Raw genomic sequence first — 17,638 nt, forward strand, 5'->3', positions numbered from 1 at the left:
TGGAAGAAGTAAGTGGCAGATGTGATTTTTATGGTACATAGAAAATCATTCGTGCCAGTTAAAGGACCCTAGAATTATAAGAGCCTATCCAAGTATTCAATATTTAAACATTTGTGGTTATACTAAATGAAACTGATTTTGAATATTAAGTCATGGTATGTATGAAACTTAATGTCAAACAGGTCAGGCAGCTAAAAACTTGATTAGTATCCATTTCTCAGAGGAAGCGATTATAAGGAAGAACTACATTGAGTCTAAATGTAATTCTTAATGAAGCAGTTTCTATTTTAATTAAAGGCAACCTTGTAAGTGAACATCAGCATGAAAGGGTCGGTTAGAGTCCCTTCATTTTCAGCAGGATTTTTTTTTTTTTTTTGCTATGTACTTTTTTAGTGACACAGATATTAAACCTAAACCTGAAATGGCCACTAGATCCTACAGCTCCCAATGCTTCTTCCCCAATGCCATCTTAAAAAAAAAAAAAAAAAAAAAAAAAACTTATTAAGACAGTATGTCTTACAAACAATACTTTAAAAAGTAATAATAAAGTTACAGCCTATTTATTTTGCCAGTAAAAGAATGAAGCCTTTTCCTAGAAAAGGAATCAGACTTTTCAAATAGAATTGTTTGAGTAGGTTTTGTCATCATTGCAGTAGGTTTAACTTAAAGTGGCCTAGAAAATACAGTTCAGTGTTTTAGGAGTAATTGATTCAAGTGACAGAAACCACATTATATTGCTGTTAGCAAAAAAGAGTGTGTATTGGCTCAAGTAACTCCATAAGTGCACGAAGGCTAATAGACATGTAGTACTATTAATGATAGCAAACAATTGAAACTACCTCAATACCCACTAATACTATATTGGTTAAATTAAGAGAAAGAGCCGTGTTAGAGCAGATATTCAGGCCAGGCCAGCTGTATGACCTTGGGCCAACTTAACCTCAGCGTCCTCATCTACAACATGGGGCTAACAGTAGCTACCTTTCTGATGTGTTGTGAAGATTAATTGATTGAATAGATGGAAAGAACGTGCTTGGAATGGAGCCTGCATGTAGTAAGTGCTATAATAAGTACCTGCAACTCCAGCTCTCACTGGTACACTTCCTCGGTGGTTCTTGCTTCCGTGGTATGTCCATACCCCGACACACCATGTAGCTGTCAGGAAGAATGAGGTACCTGTTTAACATACACACTCAGGGAAAAACATAAAAGCAAGAAGCAGGTGTAATCTGACTTCATACGAATAAAATAGTGGCAAACACTTTAAGTGCTTTATTTTTGGTAAGTACTCTTCTAAAAGCACTTCACATATACAACTCTCTCGTCTCCACACTGGGCCTCTGTGGTGGGTGCTCTTCTGTATTCCTGTTTTATATTTGATGGAGCAGAGGCATGAAAAGGTTAAGTAACATTAGGGCAGATGGTTTTGAAAATTGTTCTTAAAACAGTATATTCTTCATCTTCTTGTACAAGGAAATTATTTGCAGTATTGAGCTTTTTAAAAAGTGTTTTTGACAGTAATATCCAGCACTTTCAATTGTGAAGTCCTGCTTACAGCAGTAATTACTAAATCTGTATTAAATTCCTTTACTTCCTTTTCCCCAAATCTGACAGATGGCTGTATAAAAACTCTAAAACTATCTCAGATCAAGGATGTTCAAAGTCAAGTAATTGTGAGAGTTCCCTGTTAAATATGAAAGGCCTTGCAAAGATTCCAATACAAGGCAGTTTCTTCCTTTTGAGGCCTAACCTGGGGAGGGAATGGAAGGAGTCATGTCGCCCTGTGCAGAGTCATGCGTGTGATCTGTTATGATAGCAAATGGCCAGTGTTAGTTACTCTTGGGGAAAGTAGTGGGATTGGATGAAGGCATTGGGGGAGGTCAGTGGCTTAAACCTTTTATTTAGTATGTGTCTATGGTTTTGAAATTTTTATATTATTTTTTAACTTAGAAATAAATGATTTAAATATTCCCTCAAAGGGAGTCATCTGTAGGGCTTTAACAAATATTTGTAGTTTTTTAAGTGTCAAAGAGATGGCTTCTTACTGAGAGATTTTCCTGTATGGTGATTTTGTTTAGAAATGGAGCATCTACTGTTGTCACGGCTATATTCGGAGGCATTCTCCAAAATGAGGTTAACTGCCTCATATGTGGGACAGAATCTAGAAAGTTTGATCCATTCCTAGGTAAGATATTATGTGGCATGTGGATATATAATATTTTATTAAAATAATTTTAATGTTTCCTTCAAAAAATAAGTGTAAAGAGAAATCTAGAAATACATCAGTTTGTGAAATTATTTTTGAGTAGACATATATGCCTTTAACAGCTCTCTATTTACTTATCTCTCCTTTTAAGACCTTTCATTAGATATTCCAAGTCAGTTCAGAAGTAAGCGCTCTAAGAATCAAGAAAATGGACCAGTTTGTTCATTACGAGGTACAGATACTTGAATGTTCTAAAATATTTTTTCTTTAAATAATGGAATAGATTGATAAGCTTCATCTATATGTGCTATGTGGTTAATATCCTTAATAAATCTGTGTTGTAACTTAAAAGTCAAACTTGAATGTCTTTTCCTGCCCTCCAAAATGTTACTGAATAAGAATGTCTGCCATAAGATATTGTGTGAAGCATAAAATATTTCTCATTTTTTTCTTCTTTTTAATACTGACTTTAAAATAGAAGGTCTGTAGCAGAAGTTTTTCTGACCAAATGAAACAGAAGTTATTCTGTGGTTATCCCACTAGCATCTATAGGAAGAAAATACTCAGCAGAGTCTTATAAATTATGGTATTATGTATTGTTGTCAAATAGTTTGAGAAATCTCTGGATGATATAACTGCTGCTTAAGCCTGAGGCCCTGCTTTTAAGACTGTTAAAATTCACATTTATTTAGGAAGATTTGAACATAAGTCCTTGATGAGTACTAGCTACTGTAATCAAGGCAGAAGACCTTACTTAAAATTTTATCGTAGACCATAAGTGTACACACAGGTCACAATTAAAATGGCTAATTGTTCTTGCTAGTTATATAAAGAAGAAGCTAGGATAGACAAAAGAAGGCCGAGTCTGTATTTTATCAGAAACTCTACACTGAAGCTAACAGTTTCTACTCTGACTTGTATGTTCACTAAAAGTAATTCTCTTTTCTCTATTTTAGGGAGTATTGTCATGATGGTTTTTTTATTGCAAAACTGCACTGTCCAATATGATAACCATGAGTCATGTAGCTATTAAATTAATTAAAATTTAAAATTCTGTTGCTTAATCACACTTGAACCACATGTGCTCAGAAACCACAGGGGCTAGTAGGGGGCTCCTGCGTTAGACAGCACTACTCTAGAATCAGATTATCCTAGTGGAAATAAAACTTTCTGTTGGAGAAGGGCTAGGCTTCTCTGCATTACTGGCATTCTGTGTAATGTGAGGCATTTGGCTTGTTAGAAGCAGCAGAGGTCTCAGACACTTGTAGCACTGTTGCTCAGGTAGTTTCTAGAAATCCATCAGATGATACGTGGGATGACTAGACTACACTCCAGTAAGGAACCGGAGCAACTCTGTATATGAAACATTTTGTGGATGCTCTTAGTTTGTTCCTTACCTACACGACCAGTGTTGATTGTCTCCTTAACAGGAATACAGAAGAAAAAGCCCCACTCCACTTCTCTGCAAAATATATGGCTATAGTATGTGGCTCCAAAACTGTTTTTGACCTATTTGAGATTAAGAAAATTCACAGTATGCTTGATATTGTCAAATGTCACACATTTTCTCTTTATATCTAGGGCATGTGAATACAAGCTAACTTAATCATAAATACCTGGTTATTTACAGTGGAAGTCAGTGAGAATTAAAGGAATTAGCCTCAAACTATATCATTTTATAAACTCTTCAGTAAGAACAGTACTAATCACATTAGTTTAAAAACTGTTCCTCACTATATATACATGGATATATATCTGAACAATACTTTTTGTTTGTTTGTGGGTTTTCTTTTGAGACTGAGTCTTGCTGTGTCGCCCAGGCTGGAGTGCAGTGGTGCGATCTTGGCTCACTGCAACCTCCACCTCCCACATTCAAACGATTCTCCTGGCTCAGCCTCCTGAGTAGCTGGGACTACAGGTGCGTGCCACCACGCCTGGCTAGTTTTTGTATTTTTAGTAGAGACGAGGTTTTGCCATGTTGGCTAGGCTGGTCTTCAACTCCTAACCTCAAGTGATTCGCCCACCTTGGCTTCCTAAAGTGCTGGGATTACAGGCATGAGCCACCACACCCAGCCTGAACAGTACTTTCTGATATTTAACAAAACTTAGTAAATCCAGATGATCTTTGGCTAGAAGACTCAGAGACACTAGTTTGTTTAGGCTTCTTTCCTTCCTTCCTTCTGTGTTGTTTCCCTCATTCTGAGTTGGTTCTATATGTGGTTCTTACTGACTTTCATAACATTTCAGTTATGACTTATCCCAGAATACTTGAATACCAAGCAGAGTCTCACTTCCTGAGCCCATCCAGGAGGAGAGTGCATGACACAGCTTATAGATGGCCGATTATTCTCCAAACAAGAAAAGTGGCAAGTGGCATCCGCCTTGCATCCCAGGGAGTATTGTCCTTGGCACAGAATCCTTGAACTCTGATGTGATTGGTGTTAGCTTCAGGGGGCCCAGACCATCCTAAGTAGTTTAGGGTTTGGCCGGAAAAGCGTTTCCTGTATTCTCAGCTGGCTTTTGTTTGAATCCTCAGGCTTGATTTTTATTTAAGAGCTTACTGTTGGCTTTAAAAAGTCCATGACAGGGTCTGGTACCTCCTCGTTGTGTTTTTGTTCACCACCCTTATCGATTAAGGGCACTTCTCTTGGACATCCAGAATGTCATGGACTTCACTTGACTGATAGACCTTTCTTTATTTACTGGAAATAAGGACTTGTGATTACCTAGTAAGTCTTCTACATGTTTTGAGGCCACTTGACAAGAACTACTTGTGTACTTTTTGGATTTGTAATTGTTAAGGTTAGTTTTCTTTTAAAAAGGAAAAGTGATGGTGAGAAAGACCCATCTTAAATAACTTAAATAACTTGAAGTTAACTAAAAATATGCATATTGCAAAAGGCATTAAATAACCCCAGTTCTGAAACCTGACAAAGATACCATGAAAAAGAAAATATAGCTTGATCTCACTTATATTATAGATCGAAAAATCCTAATTAAAGTATTAGCAAATACAACTCAGTAGTGTACTAAAACAATAATATACAGAGATCAAATAGGACTGATTTAATACTAGAAATATAATTAGGTGAAAACAAACGAAAATGCTCTAATAGGCCAAATGCCTGGGCATAGTAGCTTATGCCTGTAATCTCAGCACTTTGGAAGGCTAAGATGGGAGCATTGCTTGACCCCAGGAGTTTGAGACCAGCCTGGGCAACATAGTGAGACCCTGTCTGTACAAAACAAAAATAAGAAGGCCAGGCATGGTGGCTCACGCCTGTAATCCCCGCACTTTGGGAGGCCGAGGCAGGCAGATCACGAGGTCAGGAGATCGAGACCATCCTGGCCAACATGGTGAAACCCTGTCTCTACTAAAAGTACAAAAATTAGCTGGGCGTGGTGGCAAGTGCCTGTAATCCCAGCTACTCCTTCAGGAGGCTGACACAGCAGAATAGCTTGAACCAGGGAGTCAGAGCTTGCAGTGAGCCGAGATTGTGCCACCGCACTCCAGCCTGGTGACAGAGCGAGACTCCGTCTCTAAATATATAAATAAATAATATAATAATAAGAAAAATTAATTGGGCATGGTGGTATATGCCTATAATCCCAGCTTCTTGAGAGGCTTACGCAAGGAGGATCACTTGAGCCCAGGAGTTGGAGGCTGCATTGGGCCTTCACTGCTGCTGTACTTTAGGCCTGGGTGAGAGAGTGAGACCCTGTCTCCAAAAAAAAAAAACCAAAAATGTCCAAATAAGATACCGATAAAATCCCAAATCTATTACTGATTAAAAGGAGAATAAAGGGGTGGGCGCAGTGTAGTCCCAGCACTTTGGGAGGCCAAGGCGGGTGGATCACTTGAGGCTAGGAGTTCGAGACCAGCCCTGACCAATGTGGAGAAACCCCATCTCTACTAAAAATACAAAAATTAGCCACGTATGGTGGCATGTGCCTGTAGTCCCAGCACCTTGGGAGGCTGAGGCAGAATAATGGCTTGAACCCGGGAGGCAGAGGTTGCAGAGAGCCGAGATCGTGCCACCTCACTCCAGCCTCGACAACACAGTGAGACTGTCTCAAAAACAAAGAGAAGAAAAAACTTTTATTAGGAATAGAAATGTTAACTTGATGACAACTATTAACAGCTATCAGTGATCATCACAGTTAATGGTGAAGCACTGATGATTTTCCATTAAGGCCGGAAATAAGCCAAGAGACCTACTGAAATACTGCTCAGACGTCTTCTGGAAAAACAAGGCAATAAACTAGGAAAAGAAATAAATTATAGAAGAAGAATGACCAAATTATTAACATTTACAGACAGATTGATTATATACCTAGAATATTTCAGGAGAATCAGTTGGAAAATTACAAGAAATATTAACTATTGTCATGGAGAGTTGAGACTGGGCAGGAGGACACCTGCTTTTCTAGAAGCCCTCAATTTAAAAAAAAATCAAACACAAGTAATACTTTGATAAATATGTTATAAACATGGAGCTAAAAAGTTTAGGCAAAAAGGCAGCTGATTTTCTGTACATAGCAGAATAATCTATTCACAGTAGCAATAAAAACTCAAAAGTACTTAATTTAATAAGGAATATGGAATACTTCAGTAAAACATTATAAAAAGACAGATAAAGCCTGAATAAAAAGAGCCACATCGTATTCTCGGATGGGAAGATCCAATATTGTAGAAATGTCCATTTTCTCCCAAATTACTCCCTACATTTATTCTAATTTATTAAAAAATTCCTCTGTAAGTAGAAATTCTCAAGAGGAGTGAAAGAAGTTTTTAAAATGAAAGTAAGGTAGAAACATAGCAATGGGATAGGAAATGTCCTAGAACTACGAATATAGAGCAGGCGCTAATGTAAAATATTTATGGAAATTTACAATATGCCAAAGAATGTCAAATCAGTGGGACGAATAAGAAATTAGGCAATAAATGGTGTTAGTGTTAATGAAAATTAATTTGGGAAAACATTAATTTCCTCCCTGCCTCATATCCTTTCCCTAATTTGAGGTTTCAGTATTTAAATATGAAACATAAAACCACAGGACACTATAGGAAAGCATCTTTATGATCTTGTCGTAGGGGAAATCTTTCTAAGCCAGAACCTATAATGGGAAACGTTTCATAAATTTAATTGAGCAATGGTAAAAGACCATAGACAAAGTGGAAAAGAGATGATAAACTTGAGACAAATATTTGGACGTATATGAAAAAGTGACTTGGGCAGAGTACATGAGTAAGATATAAATGATCATTATAACATCTAAAAAGTGTTAATCCTCATATTCAAGAAAATGTAAGTAAAACAAGATTGATGAAAAGGATAAAGATGGATGTCAGTGGAAGAGGACACTCGTGTTGGTGTTAGAAGTATAAATTGGCATGATTGTTTTTGGAGGGTAGTGATCACCATTTTTAATAAGCATTTCCTTAGACATACTAATTTCACTTACAAGGGTGGACAATAATATGTGTAAGAGATTTTAATTGAAACACTCTTTGTTATTGAAAAAAATCAAACAATTTAAATGTTCACCAATAGGGCACTGGTTTAATAAATTGTATTATGTGACAATTAAGAAAGATAAAGTTGACCAATAACTATGCCATAGAAACATAGCTACAAAATATTGTGTAGTAAAAAACTGTCCATGGAAGTATGTGTGTGGAATAATTCCATTTGTGTAAGATAAAAAACATTTATATGGGTGCTAAAATTCTTAAACAGCATACACTGTGCTGTTCACAGTGATTATCTCAGGGAAGTGAGATTCAGGAGGGAAATGGAACTGAATTATTTTTTCATTTGTTTTAACCAGTGTGTATCACCTTTATAATACCTACTTGGGGGAGAGTAAAAAATGCATATTAACTTAATGTATAATTCCAAACTACTGCTTTGCTAAATTAAATTTATATAGTATATAAAGTTGATCTAATAACTTCAACAAACTAGCTTTATTTCCTGCTTTCCATAGAGATGCTATTTTAACAGTTTATATCATGTGGAAGACTGACAGTTGTGAAATATATGCCCTGAAATCTTTGAGAATCTTAAGAGTTTCAGAAACTGGTACGCATATATATATATATGAATATATTATAAACATATATACTTATATATTATTTTAATATTTATATAAGTATATATTTATTCTTTTAGGAAATGCAGTAAAGTACAAATGAAACATTAAGCAGCTTCCTCAGATCCTTACTGAAATGTGAACACTGGATAGCTAGTAGATTCTTTTATTTACTAGCTAGTAGATTCTTTTATTTATTTATGTTTTTGAGATGGAGTCTTGTTCTGTCATGCAGGCTAGAGTGCAGTGGCACGATCTTGGCTCACTGCAACCTCCAGGTTTAAGCGATTCTGTCTCAGCCTCCTGAGTAGCTGGGATTGCAGGCACGTGCCACCATGCCCAGCTAATTTTTGTACTTAGTGGAGATGGGGTTCATCATGTTGGCCAGGCTGGTCTTGGACTCCTGACCTCAAGTGATCTGCCTGCCTCGGCCTCCCAAAGTGCTGGGATGACAGGTGTAAGCCACCATGCCTGGTTGCTAATAGACTCTTTACCGGCCATATGATTCACTTCCACATGTGAGCTCTGAGGTGAAATTCCCACTCATGCTGCTGCAAAATATTGAACTGAAGTACATTTCAGGGTCATTCAGGCTTTTCAAATAGTTAAAATAGTTGCCAAATCTGTGAATGTTTAAGGGTATGTTATATCAGATAGTCTTCCTCTTAAAGAAATATGTGTTCATGCGTTTGTATGTTTGTGTTGGTTTTGTGTGTGTGTGTGTGGTTTTTTTTTTTAAGATGGAGTCTTGCTCTGTTGCCCAGGCTGGAGTGCAGTGGTGCAATCTCTGCTCACTGCAACCTCCACCTCTGGGTTCAAGCGATTCTTCTTCCTCAGCCTCCTGAGTAGCTGGGACTACGGGTGCACGCCACTACACCCAGCTAATTTTTTTTTTTTTTTTTTTTTTTGTATTTTTAGTAGAGACAGGGTTTCACCATATTGGTTTGGTCTCAAACCCCTGAACTCATGATCCGCCTGCCTCGGTCTCCCAAAGTGCTAGGATTACAGGTGTGAGCCACTGTGCCTGGCCCATGTTTTTTTTTTTTTAAAGACAGGGTCTCACTCTATTGCCCAGGCTAGAGTGCAGTGGTGGGATCATGGCTCACTGCAGCTTTAACCTCTGAAGTGATCCTCCCACCTCAGTCTCCTGAGTAGCTGGGACTACAGGCACATGCCACCATGCTTGCCAGTTTTTTGTATGTTTTATAGACACAGTGTTTCACCCTTTTGCCCAGGCTGGTCTTGAACTCCTAGGTTCAAATGGTCCCCCACCTCAGCCTCCCAAAATGCTGGGATTACAGGCGTGAGCCACTACGCCTGGCCTATATGTTTTAATAATGGTTTTCTTTATGCATATATTCATTTAGGAATTTGGAGAAAACTCAAAAAAGTAAAAAGAGGAGCATACACATCCCTTATAAGCTTATCATCCAGACATACTGTAGTTCAGAAATTTTCTGTTTAAAAACTGTGATTTAAAAGTTGTTTTTTAGAGCTGGGAATGGTGGCTCATGTCTGTAATCCCAGCACTGTGGGAGGCTGAGGATTACAAATAGGCATAGGTTTCCAGGGATGCTCAAGAAACTTTTTTAAACCCATGAAGAGATGACAGTGGTAGTGCAGATTGTTCTCTACTAATCCAACTAGGGTTTACTATAATAGCACTTCCTTATGGAACTCCCCAGGAGGCCCCCCTGGGCACAACAGTCTCCTTACCTTCTGCTTCAGCTGGGATCCTGAGGATGTCCCCACCTCTTGGCAGGCTGTAACAGCACGGAGAACAGAGAGGGGCTCTCAAGGCAGTTAGGTGGCGCCACCATTTTTTAAACTGAGGGTTTGAAAAACCAGGCTCAGCTTGTATTGTCTCTTTATGAATCATCTTATGGGCCTGACCTGACTGTGTCTATTCCTTTTTGGTATCTCACATGACCTTAGATGAAAAGGACTAACTCTGCATTATCTCGTGCATCAATCAGCAGGGAGACCACTACATGGTCACCTTGTAAGTTTAAGCGGCTCAAAAAGGCAGGGAGGAAGAAAATGTTGGAAAGCAAGAAGATGCTGGGAGAAGGCATAAAGAACCTCCTTTGCGTTGGAGAGAAGATGAGGACAGGAAGGGAGGCTGTGAGAGGCGCTTTGGTTTCAGAAAAGGAGCAGGGTGATGGCAGGGGCTTTGCCTGGCAGGGAGAAGGAACAAGAGAGCAGTCTAGTATTTATGTGCATTTCACATAAATGCAGATGAGTTACTGTGAAATGTTGATACATTCTTTCAGTAATCTCAGTGCTCCTGAGGGTATCAAATTCCTGAAATTAAAGGTTCTAAATAGTTACTAAAGGAGATTTAGAATACCACCCGCCAACTCAGTAGTAGCCCTCTCTCAATGACCCCATGCTTCCACACACGGGGAGACCCCTTCAGAAAGTGGGTCTGTACAGGTTAAATATAGGGGAAAAAGGCTTCTCTGCTGTTGAGGCGTTTCTACTTCTCAGTGTTGTGCGGCTAGGTAGCATGGGCAACAATGTCTTGCTGGTGAATCTTACAACCATGTGGCTAATGGGATGGAGAGGCTGGGGTGACAGTATCTTGGAGTCATCATATTCTCCCTGCCCTCTTATTTGCCTGTGAAAGTTTCAAGCAGATATTGTCAATTATTAAAAAAATAAATAAAGCCAGGCACAGTGGCTCATGCCTGTAATCTCAGCTACTGGGGAGGATTGCTTGAGCCTAGGAATTTGAGGCTGCAGTGAGCTATTTTACGCTCCAGCTGGGTGACAGAGGAAGACCTTGTCTCTTAAAACAATTTTTTAAAAAATTGTCGTAAAATATACATAGAATAAAATGTAACATTTTAACTGTTTTAAGTGTGTAATTCAGTGGCATTAAGCATACCCAGAATATTATACAACCATTACTACTTCTAAAAATTTCTGTCATCCTAAACAGAAACTCTGTACCCATTAAACAGTAACTCATTATTTTTCCTCTCTTACTCTCAGTAACTGTTATTCTACACTCTATGAATTTGTCTATTCTAGGCACCTCATATAAGCGGAATCATACTGTATTTATCCCTTTGTGTTTGACTTAGCATATTTTCAGGGTTCATCCATGTTGTAGCATATCTCAGAATTTACTTCCTTTTTGAGGCTTAATATTCTCCTGTATGTATAGACTGCATTCTGTTCATCCATTCATCTGTTGACACTTGGGTTGTTCCCACCTTTTGGCTATTATAAATAATGCTGCTATGAACACTGGTGTACATGTATCTAAGTTCCTGCTTCCAGTTCTTTTGGGTATATACCTAAGAGTGGAATTGCTGGATCATAATTCTGTTTAACTTGTTGAGTTACTGTCAAATTTTTCCACAGTGGCTATACCATTTTACATTCCCACCAGCAAGGTACAACGGTTTTTTTTTTTTGTTTTTTCGAGATGAAGTCTTGCTCTGTCGCCCAGGCTGGAGTGCAGTTGTGTGATCTCAGCTCACTGCAACCACCGCCTCCCAGGTTCATCATGCCATCCTCCTGCCTCAGCCTCCCAAGTTGCTGGGATACAGGCACCTACCACCACGCCCGGCTAATTTTTTGTATTTTTAGTAGAGACGGAGTTTCACCATGTTAGCAAGGATGGTCTCGATCTCCTGACCTCGTGATCTACCTGCCTCAGCCTCCCAAAGTGCTGCGACTACAGGCATGAGCCACCGTACCTGGCTGGTACAGTGGTTTTAATTTCTCCACTTTCTAGCTAACACGTTATTTTCTGCTTTTGTTTTTGTCTTTTAAATAACAGCCATCCTAGTAACTGTGAAGTAGTATGTCACTATGGTTTTGATTTGCATTTCCCTAGTAATTAGTGATGTCGAACATCTTTTTGTGTGTCTGTTGGTCATTTGTGCCTCTTTGTAGAAAAGTCTATTAAAGTCCTTTCCCCATTTTTGAATCAGTTTGTTGTTGTCGTTGAGTTTAGTAATTAGTGATGTTGAGCATCTTTTTATGTGTTTATTGGTCATTTGTGCTTCTTTGGAGAGATGTCTATTATTGTCCTTTGCCCATTTTTGAATCAGTTTGTTGTTTTTAGGAGTTCTTCATATATTGTGGCCATTAATCCCTTATCCAGATACATGATTTGCAAATATTTTTCTCCCACTCTGTGGTTTCTCTTTATAGTGTCCCTCAATACACAATTTTTTAATTTTGATAAAGTTCACCTTATCTATTTTTTCTTTTGTTGCCTGTGCTTTGGGCGTCATATCAAAATCATTGCCAAATCTACTGTCATGGAGCTTTTTCCCTATGTTTTCTTCTAAGAGTTTTATAGTTTTAAGACTTATGTTTCAGACCTTTGATCTATTTTAATTTTTGTATATGTTGTAACTGTCCAACTTAATTCTTTTGCATGTTGATATCCAGTTTCCCCAGCACCAGTTGTTGAAAAGATGGTCCTTTCCCCATTGAGTAGTCTTGTCATTCTTGTCAAAAATCAGTTGACTGTATATGTAAGAGTTCATTTCATTAGTCTGTATGTCTGTTCTTATGTCAGTGCCATACTGTTTGATTACTGTACCTTTGTAGTAAGTTTTAAAATCAAAAGTGTGAGTCCTATAACTTTTTTGTTCTTCTTCAAAATTGTTTTGGCTATTCAGGATTCCTTAAGAGTCCATGTGAGTTTTAGGATGGGTTTTCCATTTCTGCAAAAATTTCTATTGGAATTTTGATAAGAATTGCACTGAATCTGTGGATTGCTTTGGGTAGTAATAATCATGTTAACAACATCAAGTCTTCCAATCTATGAATGCAGGATGTCTTTAAAAATTTATTTCAGCAATGTTTTGTAGTTTTCAGGTATAAGTCTTTTGTCTCCTTAAATGTATTCCTAAGTATTTTATTCTTTTTGATGCTACTATAAATGAAATTATCTTAATTTCCTTTTTGGAAATACTTAACAATGAATACATTGTCAGTGTGTAGCAGTGCAACTAACTTTTGTATGTTGATTTTGTATCTTGTCTTTTCATTCTCTTGACAGTATCTTTTACAGAGCAAAAATTTTTAATTGTAATGAAGTCTAACTTATAAATCCTTCTTTCATGGATTATGCCTTTGGTGTTGCATCTAAAAAGCCATTGCCAAACCCAAGGTCATCTGGATTTTTTCCTGTGTTCTGAAAGTTTTATACCTTTGATCTATTTTAATAGTTTTTGTGGAGGGAATAAAAGGTCTATGTCTAGATTTTTTTTTTTTTTTTTTTTTGGCCTGTGAATGTCCAGTTCTAGTACCATTTGTTGAAAATACTATCCATTCTCCATTGTATTGTCTCTGCTCCTTTGTCAAAGGCAGTTGACTATATTTGTATGAGTCTATTTCTGGGTGCTCTATTCTCTTCCACTGATCTGTTTTCTTTCTTTCGCCAGCACATTGTCTTGGTACTATAGCTTTGTAATAAGTTAAGTTGGGTAATATCAGTCTTTCAATTTTGTTCTTCTTCAATGTTGTATTTGCTATTCTTGGTCTTTTGCCTTTCCATAATAAACTTTAATTTTGTCACCATCCACAAAATAATTTGCTGGTTTGAGATTGCACTGAATCTGTAGATGAAGTTGGGAAGAACTGACATCAGTAGTGAGTCTTCCTATCCATGAACACAGGAAGTCTTTATGTCTTTTAAAATTTCTTTCAGCAACATTTTATAGCTTTCAGGTACAGTTAATTTTTTTTTAACTGTGGGGTTTTTTACATGGGATCATGTGATCTGTCAACAGAGATAATTATACTTTTTCCTTTTCATTTTGGATGTTTTTTTTCTTACCTAGTTGCTTTAGCTAAAACTTCCAATATTATGTTGAACAGAAGTGGCAAAAGCAAGCATCCTTGTTTTCCTGATCTTAGAGGAAAAGTCTTTCACCATTGAGTGTGATGTTCACTGTGGGTTTTCATATATGGCCTTTGTCATGTTGAAGTTCTCCTTTTTCTAGTTTGAGTGTTCAAATGATGATTTTAAATGTGGAAAATTCTGTTTCCTTTCCTCATTTCTTATTCTCCCTATGACCCGCCCTGTCCCCGCCAAGGCCATAGCTTTTTACATGATGTAACAAATACTTGCTGATGAAAGCATCTATGACTTCAGCTGCAAGCTCACAAGCACCATAGTGATCAGTCTGAAGGGATTATCAGTGCCAGCCAGCCAGTCTGCTGTGTAGTCAGTGCTCTTTGTAGCCAGAGATGTGGGACTTGGGAGGCTCCTGAGAACATCACTCTATTTGCAAGTTTGAGTGTAGAGTCTGAGACTTGCTTCAGGAAATGTAATGTCAAAATATAATACATCCTTTCCCAGGAACCATCCTTGACATAAAATAGCAAGTTGAGCAGGTTGGCAATTCTAGTATTTGTGGAAAATTGAGGAAAGAATGGTAACTGTCCACTGGAGGTTGAGAAAGGTTCAAAGAAGGAAGTGAGAATTGAGTTGTAGGGAGGCAGCCGTAGGATGTGCCTTCTAGGTACTGGGATCAGGCAACAAAGCCATATTCAAGACTTTTGTCTAGTCCTCTGCCACACCTTGCCTCCACTAACTTTCCCTGAAAGGGCGCCGTCTGCTACTGTCACAGACACAAAGGCTGACTATGGCTTGGAAACTTGAGTACAGAGACAAGAGTGCTTTTCTGTACACAGCTAGGTTTCTGCTTGCTACCCAACTTTAAACTAATACATTAAAGATACATACATGCTCTGTAAAGACAAATGATTAACATAAAAGTCAGGATAATGGCTACTTCTGGGGCAGAGGAAGGGGAATTATTTTTGGTAAGAAGCACATGGCCGCACAGGTTGCCCACTGCACAACTCTAGGAGAGGCCGTGCACAGAGACCCTGGCTCCTTGAGTACTTGAGAAAATCCAAGTGTGGGGTCCATAGGCATTCATATTTTTTCTACAGAATAACGTGCGTTTTATATAGATTTATGAATATCTGATTGCATCAGGAATTGGCAAAGGGGCCAGAGAGTAAATACAGTAAGTCTTCATTTAATGTCATCAGTAATTTCTTGGAAACTGCAAGTTTAAAGCAAAATGACATACAGCAGCTCCTCCAATAACAGTTTCCTTTAACGTTTAGTTATAAAATTGATGAGAAAAAAATTGCTTCACATAGTCACATTTTTCAAGAACCTGCCATGACATGAAGTGAGGACTTGCTGTGTTTTAGGCTTTGCACCATATAAGATCTCTGCCCCAGTGACTCAGTTTGGTGTAGTGTAAAAGCAGCCAGACAGTAATGTAAACAAATGGGCATGGCTGTGTTCCAGTGAAACTTTATTTACAAAACCAGGTGGCTGGCTGGATGTTTTAGGGCTGTAGTTTACTAAACCCCAGGTTACACAATTACATCTTTAAACAAAAAAAAAAATGTAGCTGTGATTTATCTAGGAACTGAGAGTACAGAGTCTGGACAGAGAATGTTGATAGCATAGCCTTCTGTGATCTATGTTGATTTTTAAATGATCTAAATTTGACTTTTTATGAGCTTGGAGCTTTGTCCTCTATCATGTAACATATTGACAGAAAACCACAATTGAAACTTTAAATTCATCAGGAAACCATTTTATCAGAATTATCCAGATGAATTTTCATTAATAGTAAAACCAACACAATTGATCACCAGATGTCAGGCATGATGCCAGGTGCTTTACACATGTTATTTGTCTCCCTTACAATAGTTCTTCAAAGTAGGTATTATTTTTTGTCTCCAGTTTGCAACTGAGAAAGGTTAACTTTTCTAAGGTCGTATAGCTAATAAAGCTGAGATTTTAAACCTGCGTCATTCAGCTTCAAAGTTCAGTCTTTTTTCTACAGTACATTGGCTTTATAAAAGGTATCTTGTTTTAATGCTGCCAAAATCAATTTGTTTAGATTGTCTTCGCAGTTTTACTGACTTAGAAGAACTTGATGAGACAGAGTTATATATGTGCCATAAATGCAAAAAGAAACAAAAGTCCACAAAAAAGTTTTGGATTCAAAAACTACCCAAGGTGAGTGTTGAATTTTGAGTTATGAAGCAATTTCATGGGAAAAATGCTTGACTGCTAAGACCATGTCTATAACTTTACACTATATGAACTGTTCTGTATGTCTCTAGGATTTTCAGTAAAAGCTAAACTCTTTACAGAATGAATGCATAAGGTATGCATGGAAGAATGATTGATAGGGCAGCTAAAATGTTATTTACTGAACTGATAGTAGTATCAAACTTTGAAAAGTAACTTAGGTGTTCACAATCTTTGACCTCATCTCTGTCCTCCAGGTGCTATGCTTACATTTGAAAAGATTTCACTGGACAGCATATTTAAGAAATAAAGTTGATACATATGTAGAATTTCCATTGAGAGGCCTAGACATGAAATGCTACTTACTAGAGGTAAGGTGGTTACCTTTTTAGCATGGTGAAAAAATGGCTCTTCAGTAAGATTGTCATCACACGGAGAGGTTAGAGGTCATTGACATACTGATGTCATTGACCACTGCTCCTTCTTCCTTGTTCTGTAGCCTGAGAACAGTGGCCCGGAGAGCTGCCTGTATGACCTCGCCGCTGTGGTGGTGCACCATGGTTCCGGGTGAGTACAACAGCTAGCTTCTGGTGGGTGGGAATACCTGGTGGCCAGCCCAATGACCTGCAGTTTTGTACCACTCTTGATATTTCTCCCTAAGAAATGGATTCAGATAAAGTAGGTGAAATTTCCTTCAGTTTTGCTATAGAAGAGTACTCTTGAGATGATGTTGTGAAGCCTTAAGGGAAGGTAAATAAAAGTGAAATGGAGAATGGTTTATTTGAACCCAGTATTTAGAACCCAGTCTATTTTTCCACAGACTCCAAAGTTGCTTATTCCTTTACCAATTGAAATTTAAATGGGGCAAGAGGAGAAATTATTTGGAATAACTTACTCCATGTCATCTACTGTAAAGATTCATTTTAAGTCTTATTAAATAACACTAATTTCTTTCCCTAAAAGTTTGTATTAGGGGTCTAACCTGGTTTTTGGTCTGAGAGTTGCTATTCTACCTTCAAACTTAAGACTACTATATGTGTGCAAACGACTATCCATGTTGAAAATCCTTTTCCCGCACAGCTGTGAGATCAATAAAGTAACATCTACACTCACATAGTGTTATGAAGGACAAGTCTGATTCTCACTACTTTATAGGCGCCTGGCTTTTTTCCCCTTGGAAGTATGTAGGATCCTCTATCTTTGGACTTAAATATCATCAAATGTATTCCTGCTTGGTAGTTGGTAGGGACACTTTTAGTTTGGTGCCTTCAGCTCATGAAAATGTTTATACTGTA

At 37.9% G+C, this 17,638-nt stretch overlaps 1 protein-coding gene across 8 annotated transcripts in view; it reads left to right on the plus strand.

The window, feature by feature from the left end:
* The window catches only part of USP3 (ubiquitin specific peptidase 3), an 87,446-nt gene that overhangs the window by 64,935 nt on the left and 4,873 nt on the right, over positions 1 to 17,638 (plus strand). For all 8 annotated transcript variants that reach the window (XR_012091504.1, XR_012091505.1, XM_038010048.2 and 5 more), the window contains 5 exons: positions 2,079 to 2,185; positions 2,358 to 2,438; positions 16,210 to 16,328; positions 16,601 to 16,714; positions 16,843 to 16,910. Coding sequence is in view for 6 of the 8 variants with exons in the window: in XM_038010048.2 (XP_037865976.1) it covers positions 2,079 to 2,185; positions 2,358 to 2,438; positions 16,210 to 16,328; positions 16,601 to 16,714; positions 16,843 to 16,910 (489 nt within the window). In the remaining 2 variants the exon portion in view is untranslated. The remainder of the gene's footprint in view (positions 1 to 2,078; positions 2,186 to 2,357; positions 2,439 to 16,209; positions 16,329 to 16,600; positions 16,715 to 16,842; positions 16,911 to 17,638) is intronic.

Source organism: Chlorocebus sabaeus, chromosome 26 (genome assembly GCF_047675955.1).
Source record: "Chlorocebus sabaeus isolate Y175 chromosome 26, mChlSab1.0.hap1, whole genome shotgun sequence".
Classification (NCBI taxonomy): domain Eukaryota; kingdom Metazoa; phylum Chordata; class Mammalia; order Primates; family Cercopithecidae; genus Chlorocebus; species Chlorocebus sabaeus.